The sequence below is a fragment of the Aptenodytes forsteri genome, unplaced genomic scaffold (assembly GCF_000699145.1).
Source record: "Aptenodytes forsteri isolate BGI_AS27 unplaced genomic scaffold, ASM69914v1 Scaffold193, whole genome shotgun sequence".
NCBI lineage: Eukaryota > Metazoa > Chordata > Aves > Sphenisciformes > Spheniscidae > Aptenodytes > Aptenodytes forsteri.
Window position 1 is genome coordinate 5,188,271 of NW_008795405.1, and position 11,064 is coordinate 5,199,334.

The 11,064-nt window shown below is 41.2% G+C and overlaps 1 protein-coding gene across 3 annotated transcripts in view; it reads left to right on the plus strand.

Annotated features, from left to right (window-relative positions):
- TSHR (thyroid stimulating hormone receptor) overlaps positions 1–8,003 on the plus strand; it is an 87,583-nt gene extending 79,580 nt beyond the window's left edge. For all 3 annotated transcript variants that reach the window (XM_009280751.1, XM_009280752.1, XM_009280753.1), the window contains 2 exons: positions 4,222–4,410; positions 6,593–8,003. In XM_009280751.1, the coding sequence (XP_009279026.1) occupies positions 4,222–4,410; positions 6,593–8,003 (1,600 nt within the window). The remainder of the gene's footprint in view (positions 1–4,221; positions 4,411–6,592) is intronic.
- Positions 8,004–11,064: the final 3,061 nt, after the last annotated feature.

The following is an 11,064-nucleotide window of genomic DNA, read 5'->3' on the forward strand; positions in this document are numbered from 1 at the left end:
GTTGGGTCGATGGTTGGACTTGATGATCTTAGAGGTCTTTTCCAACCTCAGTGATTCTATGATTCTATGATTCTCCCCAAGTCCCTCAGTTTAAAACAAGCAGAGTTTTTGAAAATAAAAACTGCAATACCTAACTGCTTAAATACACACCCATATACACATACATTAAAAAATTCAAAGGACTCGGTAAGATAGAACAGAAATGACGTAGTCTTACAACTAATTCTTCCAAGCCCTTTCTTCTCACTGAACAGATCTTTCAGACTTTCTAACATCACTTGATAACACTCTTTGAGTTGCCGCAGACTTTGCACATTCCCCTCTGCTCCCTGGGAGATTGTTTCCACCACCTGAGTCCTGGGCTGGCTGCTCCCTTCTGCTTGCAGCTCTCCAGGAGCTGCAGCTCCCCCCCCCCCGAGCACCCAGTGCCCCGGAGAGGCTCCACTCTGTGGCTGCTTCCAAGGCACAAGCCCTTGTCTCCCAGGATGTTCCTCCTGACCCAGTCATTTCTGATGGGAACGTGTCACAACTGTGAATAAAACCAAAACAAAAAGGGTTATTGTCCTTCTAGTTACCTTGTTATTTGGCCTGCACAATGAACCATGGCACTGTCTTTCACAATTTAATGATGCAATTTTGTGAAAAGATTATACCTTTTCTCATTTTTAAGTCTCTTGCCTCACATTCTTAGGTGCCCCAAAACTCATCTCAGAAGAGTGAATAATCATTCCCTATCACCTTCTTCACACTATGCATGGCATCCTACTGCTTCCAGTCCTAGCTTTTCCCAAGAGAAAAGTCCTTATCTACTCCTTATTTCTTCATATAGGAACAATTTGATACTTTTAATCATCCTTGTTGTAGCTTTCTGTGCTCTTATTGTAAACTGCATATAGTATTTATAGCACTGCATGTAGTATTTAAGATGCAGTCAGATTTATAAAGTGAAGTTTTTCTGTTCTATTTTCTGTTTCTTTCCTAAAAATTGTTGGCATTCTATTTCCCTTCAACATTACTGAATAGCACTGACCTGACATTTGCAGAGGACTCCAAGATCTTTCCAGAGTGCTAGGTAAATTAAACCCCATTGTCATCCGTATACAGTTAAGATTGCTTTTTCCTAAATGCACTTTACATTCATCAATATTGAATCATGTCAATTATTTTACTGCTCAGTCACTTAGTATTGCAGGATCCTTCTGCTTCTTTCGACAATCAGCTTTAGCTTTCACTACCTTGTATTACTTTGTGTCAGAAACAAGCATTGTCTCCAGATCGTTTATGAATATTTCAGTAGTACCAGCACTAGCCTAACCTCTGTGGGCCTCTGCTGCAATGATGTGTATATTCAGATACCAGTTCATTTTCCATTCTTCCTCTAGCATAAAAACTTATCATCTGTTCCCAAGCTTTTCCCTCACTCTTTTATTTTTTTAATTAATCTAGGAGAGCCATTCCCCTTGTCACATAACAGCTCAGTTACCTCAACAGCCCTTGATACCTGATTTTGTCAAGGCTTTTCAGAAATCACAGTTCATGGTACAAACAGGATCATCTTTCTCCATATGCTTGTGCCAGAACATCTTCAAAGAACTCCCAAGGGTTTGTGAGGTGTCACTTCCCTTCCAAAAAGCCTTAGCACCTCCCATCACACAGCATTTAACCATGTTCCCTTCCTGCAGGTAGCTGCCACCACCATGAGGACTTACTTGATGGAGACCCATGGGGGTTGCTGAAAGGCCAGCCTTGTCTTGGTAAGATCTAGTCCAAGATCTAGTTTACCAAGATGTTTTGCTTCAGAAGGAGAGCTCTATAACATGAGGAAATTAGTGGAAAAAAAAAAAGGAGCAGGCCACTAAGTTGATTAAGGGACTGGAGCACCTGTCATAGCAGGATAGGCTGCGGGAGTTGGAAATGTTTAGTCTGGAGAAGACAAGAGTCAAGGGAATCATCAATGTGTATAAATACTTGAAAGGGGAAGGGGGGGGTGTCATGGAGGCTCATGTAGTCAAATTAGGCAGGTGATAGATTAAAAAATAAACTTTATTTAAACCAACATTGTTTAGCAGAAAACTAACTAGAAATGAGGCTTCAACACTCCGACAACATCAGTAAACCACAGGTTCAGGATGGTGTACGAGGGATTAATACTGCACAGCCAGCTTTAGAAATGAGGATCCAAAATGTGCACAATCACTCACCTATAAGATGAGGGCTCTCAACCTCGAGGAGATTCCTTGGGCAGCGTCCTGACCCAAGGGGTGAGTCTCCAACTGCAGACCCGCTGCTCTGAGGAGGACCGGCTCAACTTGCCCTCCAGCAGGGCTCCATTTATACCCTAGTTGAGTCTGATCTGCGGTCAATTCTAATTGGATGAGGGCCTTGACTTTCTTACCCCTCGCCCAAGATGTATATGTGACCATAATTACTGGCCCGAAGTGTGTGTGTGAGGGTCAGCACTCGCCACCGTAAGGGTGCGAAAGTAAGGGCGTGAAAAGGATGGACGCAGTGGTCTTAATGCCCCCAGTGTTTTATCAGGGCAGGTGCACCTGCCACAGCGGGGAACTGGGAAGACGGAGCCAGGGTCTCTTCAGTGGTGTCCAGTGACAGGACAAGAGGCAACAGGCACAAACTGAAATACAGGAAAGTCCATTTCAACATAAGAAAAAACTTCTTTATTGCGAGGGCAGTCGAATTCTGGAACATGTTGCCTAGAGAGGCTGTGGAGTCTCCAATCCTGGAGATACCGAGAAGTCAACAGGACACATCCTTGCCCCATCCCTGGAAACATTCAAGGTCAGGTTGGACGGGGCTCTGAGCAACCTGATCTAGTTGAAGATGTCCCTGCCCACGGCAGGGGGGTTGGCCCAGATGACCTTTAGAGGTCCCTTCCAACCCAAACTATTCTATGATTCTATGACACAGCTCTGAGCAACCTGCTCGAGGTGACCCTGCTTTGAGCAGGGAGGTCAAACCGGATGACCTGGAAGCTCAACTATTCTGTGATTCTTTAAAAGATAAAATGATAGCAGGCAGCATTCAGACTCTTCTAAGTGTAGAAACATATACTACTTATCAAAAAGGACTCCAGAAGAACAAAAAAGACGTTTAAGTGGTTGAAATCAGCTAGTTGTGACATATTTAAATATGTATGATAGCAAAGAAGCTATCAGAAGTTAAAAAACCCTCCTACAGAAAGGGGAAGCAGTTTCTAACTCAATTTAAAAAGAAATACAAGCAAATCAAAAGGAAAAAAAAAAGGCAGAGCAAAACCAAGTGTTTTAGAAGCAATTTGTTTAAAGCATAAAATTAGTAATAATTTTCTTTTAGGTGCAAGAAACCAGTGAGTGGGTGAGACTTCTAGAGGGATAAGAACAGCACTCTTGGGAAACAATGCGTAGAAAAAAGCTGAATTGTTTATTATTTATTATTAGGGTGTTCATGATGGAAGTGCTCAAACAATGTTCCTACACTAGAACTTTTTTTACAGGTTTACTTCTTTACAGAGTATAACTCTGAGAAAACATCTTGACTTCAAGTGTCAGTAGAAGAGGTTTTGGGACAAAAGAAAAAACGAGTGGAAAACACTAGCAGGACCAGATGACATTCACCTGGCAGTTCTAAAGGAAATCTACCTCCCCCACAAACTGTGCAACGTATCTGCTGAGGTGGACTCAGTACCAGAGAAATACAAACATAATACTAAATTTTCTGAGAGTTTCAGGATGGACTGAGATAGAAGATTTTAATTTCAGTTTATGAAGAACATTGTTTTAGTAATTATAATGCTTTCTATTGATGTATCCCAATAGGTTAAAATGAGTCTAAAGAATTCTAAAGGAAAATAGCTCTTCCAATGGAAGACGTGATTTCTTTAAAGAATTTTTAATTTTGCATATGCATTTGTATCTGGTTGGCTTTAAAGTCCATATTCTTTATGGACTTAAATAGTCTTTATTGTCCATATTCTGCACTATGACACATTAAAGATAAGAGCTTTAAAACAGAGAGAAAATCACAGGAGGAACCCATATCCTACTTGAATTTGAATGGTATTAGAACCTAGCAAAGTGATATGAAAACCCCACCCCCTCTGGATTTGATTTTTGCTGTAGAATTCTATGAAACTCTTAAATTACTGTGAGAATCTGAAAAAATTCTGATCCTGTCACTGGGTATTCTGACATTTGTCTTTTTTTTCTGTTTTCTTCGTTTACCTAGGGATGTCTCCAGAACAGCCATTGCTAACCTTCCAGCCAAAGGACTGGAAAGCCTTAAAGAACTAATTGCCAAAAATACGTGGACTTTAAAGAAATTACCAGCTGTAAAGGTATTTCTTCAGCTAATGCGAGCTGACCTATCATATCCAAGTCACTGCTGTGCTTTCAAGAGTTGGAAAAAAACCAGTGGGTGAGTTTCACTGACTTGCATTCAATTTTAGAGTATATAAGTGAAGACAATGTTTTAGTATTAATATAAAATTATATCTATTGGCACTTTTGTGACCATTTTTTCTAGGTATAGAGGACATTCTTTGAAACAGAGATTACAATTTCAAACTGACAGAAGAAAGAATTTTTGATACAACAATTTGTAGGACCTTTTGCAACAGCTCCTCCTTTTGTTGAGCCCAGAATTAAAGGGAAAAAAAAGAAAAGGGTAATATGCTATAACACAGAATGTGCTGTAGCAAGGACTGGAAAAAAGTTTTGGAGGGGTTATAGCCTCATGTCTCCTATGTTTTCTAACTGAAAAGCTCAGAATAAATGATTCTGTAATAACCTTGTAGACAGATTATTTCAAATTCCATTTCGGCAGGATTTCTGGCCTCCCATCAGAACAGGTGCCGATAGCTTTTGGAAAGAAAAAAATACATTTATAGATGTCCTGATACAACACAGCGACTCATCTGCTGGGGGGAGGGAGGGAGGATGACTTACTGTGATTAGCAGCAGAATTTCACTGCAGAATGCAAATCCATTGTAAATTTCTCCAAAGTTTAATAAGGTTTAGACAATTCTCATCCAGGCCAGCCCCTGATTTAGGAAGACAGCCCCAGTCTTCAATATTGCAGTATTTGTGGTTGGAATGCATAGTATATTAAAAATAAGCTATGATGAGTATATGAATTATTCAATAATAAACTCACAAAGCAATAACATTCACAATTACAGTGGACTGGGAAAGTGTCGTGGTTTAACCCCAGCTGGCAACCAAGCACCACACAGCCGCTCGCTCACTCCCCCACCCCCGCTGGGATGGGGGAGAGAATCAGAAGAGTAAAAGTGAGAACACTTGTGGGTTGAGATAAGAACAGTTTAATAATTGAAATAAAATAAAAATAATAATTAATAATAATAAATTGTAATGAAAAGGAAAACAACAAAAAGAGAGAGAAATAAAACCCAAGAAAGACAAGCGATGCAAATGAAAAACAATTGCTCACCACCCGCCAACCGATGCCCAGCCAGTCCCCAAGCAGCTGCTCCCTGGCCAACTCCCCCCAGTGTATATACTGAGCATAACGTCACGTGGTATGGAATGTCCCTTTGGCCAGTTGGGGTCAGCTGTCCTGGCTGTGCCCCCTCCCGGCTTCTTGTGCACCTCCAGCCTTCTCAGTCGGTAGAGCATGGGAAGCTGGAAAGTCCTTGACTAGCGTAAGCACTACTGAGCAACAGCTAAAACACTGGTGTGTTATCAACATTATTCTCATCCTAAATCCAAAACACAGCACTGCACCAGCTACTAGGAAGGAAATTAACTCTATGCCAGCCGAAACCAGGGCAAAAAGTGAGGACAGAAATAAAACAGAGTGGAGAGATTCAAAACCTGGACTGCAAGAATGTGCAGAAAGAACCCAGCACAATCTAATGACTGAAAGAAACAAGTATTTGCATGTCTATCAGTAGAGATGAAAATTTCTCAGACTGAATTGTATGCAATCTCAAATTATAAGCAATCTCGAATTCTACACACCTGGAAATGAGAAACGCTAAAGGTTATGTGACAGTGGATCACAGTGATCAAAAAATTTGATGCCAAACTGTAATTTTTTTCCTAGTAAAAAGTATGAACAATTTTCAACTACAAATACAGGTGCATCACACCATGAGATACAGGATTCCCAACCACTACACTGCTAGTTAGCTGTAAAGCAGCTACAGGAAATACACAGAATAGAAATTAAAATGCTGGACATTCTGGGAGAAATTGATTTGTGAGCAAAAAAGAAAAGGAAAGTAATACTTGTGTGTATTATCTAAGAAGTTATAAACAGCAAATAGAAGTCTTATTACCTACTAAGAATGTAGGTCCCAAGAAGGAAGAGGGATTATGGATGCTGAACAAGCCAAATTACTACTGGGGATAGCTGATAGCAACAGAGAAAGGAAAAATAGAGTTTAAAAAAAGCCCAGAAATGCTCAAGCTTATTGTTCACTATACATTCTGTTAACAGAAATATATCCAATCACATTTTTATAGCTACGTTTTCATTCACAGTAATCTGCTTTTGAAGTGTTCCCTTTGTTTACTCGCTGTACTCCAGTCAGACTGTAAATGCCACTGGTGATTTCCCCCTCTACTCTTTCAGAATCCTGGAGTATCTGACGTGTAACCAGAGCAGCAGTCACAGCTTTCGTAAGAGAAGAGCAGTCAAAGCTCTCAGAAGCCCATTTTACAAAGATTATGCTGAAGAATACACAGACCACACCGATACTGTTTATGACAAAAACACCAAGTTCACTAATTTTCATGAAAATTCACATTATTACATTTTTTTGGAAGAGCACGGAGAAGGAAATCTTGGGTTTGGCCAAGAGCTCAAGAACCCTCAAATGGAAGATGTCCAGACCTTTGATAGTCATTATGACTATCCTGTCTGTGGAGGCAATGAAGACGTAATATGCACTCCAGAGCCTGATGAGTTTAATCCCTGTGAGGATATAATGGGCTATCAATTTCTGAGGATCGTGGTGTGGTTTGTGAACCTGCTGGCCATCCTAGGTAACATTTTCGTCCTTTTCATCCTTCTCACCAGCCATTATAAACTGACTGTACCACGCTTTCTGATGTGTAACTTGGCCTTTGCTGATTTTTGCATGGGGTTATACCTCCTCCTGATCGCTTCAGTGGATCTCTACACCAGGTCAGAGTACTATAACCACGCTATAGAGTGGCAGACTGGGCCTGGTTGCAACACAGCTGGCTTTTTCACAGTCTTTGCTAGTGAACTTTCTGTATACACACTGACTGTGATCACCCTGGAGCGCTGGTATGCCATCACTTTTGCCATGCGCCCGGATCGAAAGATTCGCCTCCGGCATGCCTTGGTTATCATGCTGGGAGGGTGGCTCTCGTGCTTTCTTCTTGCCCTTTTGCCACTGGTTGGTGTCAGCAGCTATAGCAAAGTCAGCATCTGCTTGCCTATGGACACTGAAACACCGGTGGCTGAAGCCTACGTTGTCTTCGTTTTAATATGTAACATTATTGCTTTTGTCATCATTTGTGCCTGCTACATAAAAATCTATGTAACTGTGCGAAACCCTCAGTACAAGTCAGGGGACAAAGACACCAAAATTGCCAAGCGGATGGCTGTGTTGATTTTCACTGACTTTCTGTGCATGGCTCCCATCTCTTTCCATGCTTTATCTGCCATTATGAACAAACCATTGATAACTGTCACCAATTCCAAGATTTTGCTGGTACTCTTCTACCCACTCAATTCTTGTGCCAACCCCTTTCTTTATGCTATTTTCACCAAAGCTTTCCGAAGAGATGTGTTTATCCTGCTAAGCAAGTTTGGTATATGTGAGCATCAGGCTCAAGTCTACAGAGGTCAGACAATCTCAGCCAAAAACAGCAGCGGTTCTTATGGGCAGAGAATCAGCCAAGGGATAGGTCAGATTCTTACAAGCATTCAAGACCCAGTCAACGATTACCTTCCTGCTGTGACAATGCAGAACCAAATTCTCGTGGAAGAATGCAAGCAAACTGAGCTATAACACCTCAAAGTATCACAGCCACAATCTGGTCAAGAGGTGGTTGTGCATACAGTGAATCGAGTAAGAAGATAACGTATTATCCATATCCTTTTTCCCTAGCCTATCCTTTGTGATGTCTGAAAGTACCTTCAGAATGGTCGTCTTTTAGACAAGTCACTCATTTGAACCTCTTGTCTCACACTCTTACCAGTGCAGGTCAAAAGATACTATTCTGATGATACTGCTGGAAGTAGATGTGAACGCTCTATCTGAATAGGAAAATTAATATATATAAACTCAGCAAATATGAAATATACCCTCATCTCAAAAATTTAAGGAAGCAGGAGACCAAGCATAAAACTTGGGAGTACTTGTATGACTAAAAAAAGGACATAAAGGTTTATAATTAAAACGAGATTAAAAAAAAAAAATAAAGGTTGAAGTTCTCAAATGCCAACTGCCTATGTGTCAAAAGGTTCAATTGGTTTTCTAACAGCAAATTTCTAAAACTTCCACCAGGGCCTAAAATGGAACAGATTCCTTCTGCTTCTGCCATCCTGATCTAAAACGAAGCTAGTCTTTTGTTTGCAGTTCTTGGTTTAGTTGAGTGAGGTGGGAAAAGAAGCTTCTTCATATTGCCTTTATAGCGGTAAAAGGCAAATGTCATTGATTTTGCAGCTGTTCATAAGATAACAGGTAAGAAACATTAGGGCATTTGTCTTTGTGTGCTGCAAAAGTTCCGTCGCTATCACACTCTCACTTCTTGATAAACCTACTTAGGAGATGGTTTAGTTTGAATTTGTTTTGAAGACCAGTCTACCCGGTCAAGTTAATGACGTTTGTATTTTTTTGATGGCCGAAACTTAAGATTGTACTAAATTTTCTCCCAATTATCCATTCTGTACCTGACTCCAGTACTGTTTAATCTGAGCATGTTTATTACTTTGGACACCCTGTAACTACTGCTTTCTCACCACTACTGCTATCCCTACTTACCCCTCTCTTACAGGGCTAGAATTATTTTCCTTTTAGCACTTGCAGCACTTTGAGCTGCCTCAAATCTACACTTAGACAAAGGGAGTGGATCGTGCCTTCAGGTTACTTCATGCCCTTCAGTTACTGAATTGAAGGCTAACCGCTAGCTGCTCCAACATGTTTTAAGAACATCTCTCCATCTTGGAGTGAGATCTGTTATCTGACTTATGTAATGTCTGCAGTACAACTACATAAACCACACGGTTAGCTTCTGGTTGGCCATAGCCTGTCTGTAGATTAGACACATACTCTCCACACTGTGCTTAGGGAAATCCAAGCTCAGACACAAGGAACAACCCAGAGTCTTTTGCTCCAGTGAAGCACTAAAGCATTCTTCTGCCATACCCGCTGCTAGAAGAGGCCAGACCAAGATCAAGCGTGGCTGTGCTCAGTTCATCCATACACCACGAACAAATGAACCGCGCGGCCTGTCGCTCTACATCTCCTGCAGACATCAGGACTCAGGGTAGGAGCTGCTCTGCACCAGCTTGCTTGTTAACACTTGTGTGGCCTGAGTGCCTGGTTTGGACAGCAGGATCAGACCTGTTCTCAGCCAACTGTAGAGACTAGCTCTGTAGGACTGCTACCAAGATTGCAATTGATCATTTCACCCATCTATTTGGAAGGCTTACCATGAGAATGGAGAATATTGGGTGAATCTTTGCCTTCAGGTAGGTATTTTAAAGTTCATTTTGTAATATCTATACTGTTTTTAATGGAATTATAGTCTTTGAGGAACTGTAATTAAATTGAACAGACAATAGTCAGGTCTTTTATAATGTGGGTTAGTAGTATCTAGAAAAAAGTAATGGTAGAGGCCTTCGAACTGCTAGCTACTACAGTTGGAAATTGCATGGCTGCAAATGCCATGTACATAATCCACTTCAAACTCAATTTGATTCCATATGCCCGATTATAAATGAAGGCTGCTTCAGTGAGCAGAAATAAGGGCCTAGATTCACCAACTCTGCGAGATGGTCTCATAAAAAACACATTCTGTCATTGTGAATGCCATTAAAAATCTACAATATTGCATTATAGATTAATTTAGCTGCCTATTTTGGGGGGAGGGGCATGCTTCCATTTTTGGTTAATTCTCAGCAAACTTTGAAACCAAAACTGCTGAAAGCCATGCAAATAATAATTTATGACCTCTTCTTCTGTGATCTGGACACACCCAGTGTTAATCAGAAACATAAAGGTAGTTTCTTAAGTGTGCAGATCAGCAAAATTTCGTACTCATGAAACGGCTGCATTTGGAACGCTCTGGCCATGTCTGGGAGCCCCATACAAAATGCATTATGTTCAGATGCAACCCCTGCCCCTGGGTTCTGTCACCCTTCTGATACTGGAATAATCATTAAAGGGAGAAAAAGTTTCCTGAGTGCCTTTATTTAGTATCTCATCAGCAGCTAAGACAATCAAGTTCTAAATGGACAAACGGTACATTTATGCTACAGACTTCCTAGATACTAGTGTACCAGTGGAAAAGAAAATCCAAGCTTGAATCATATACTTTTTCAGAAAGAGAGGAAAGACTAAATCAACATTTATTTTAAAAGTGCTTTTAAAAGTAACACGGATCACTTATTTCAAAGCTAGGTTTGAAATAGGAGGTTGCTGGAGTGTGTGGAAGGTAACTTAGACACAGCTGGTGAGGGAACCAACTAGGGAAGGCACCCTGCTGGACCTGTTGTTTGTGAACAGAGAAAGACTTGTGGGTGATGTGATGGTTGGAGGCCGTCTTGGGCATAGCAATCACGAAATGATAGAGTTTTTGATTCTTGGAGAAGTAAGGAGGGGGGTCAGCAGAACTGCTACCTTGGACTTCTGGAGGGCAGACTTTGGCCTGTTTAGGAGACTGGTTGACAGAGTCCCTTGGGAGGCAGTCCTGAAGGGCAAAGGAGTCCAGGAAGGCTGGACAGTAAGAAGGAAATCTTAAAGACACAGGAGCAGGCTGTCCCCATGTGCCAGAAGACGAGCTGGCAGGGAAGAAGACCGGCCTGGCTGAACAGAGAGCTTTGGCTGGAACTCAGGAAAAAAAGGA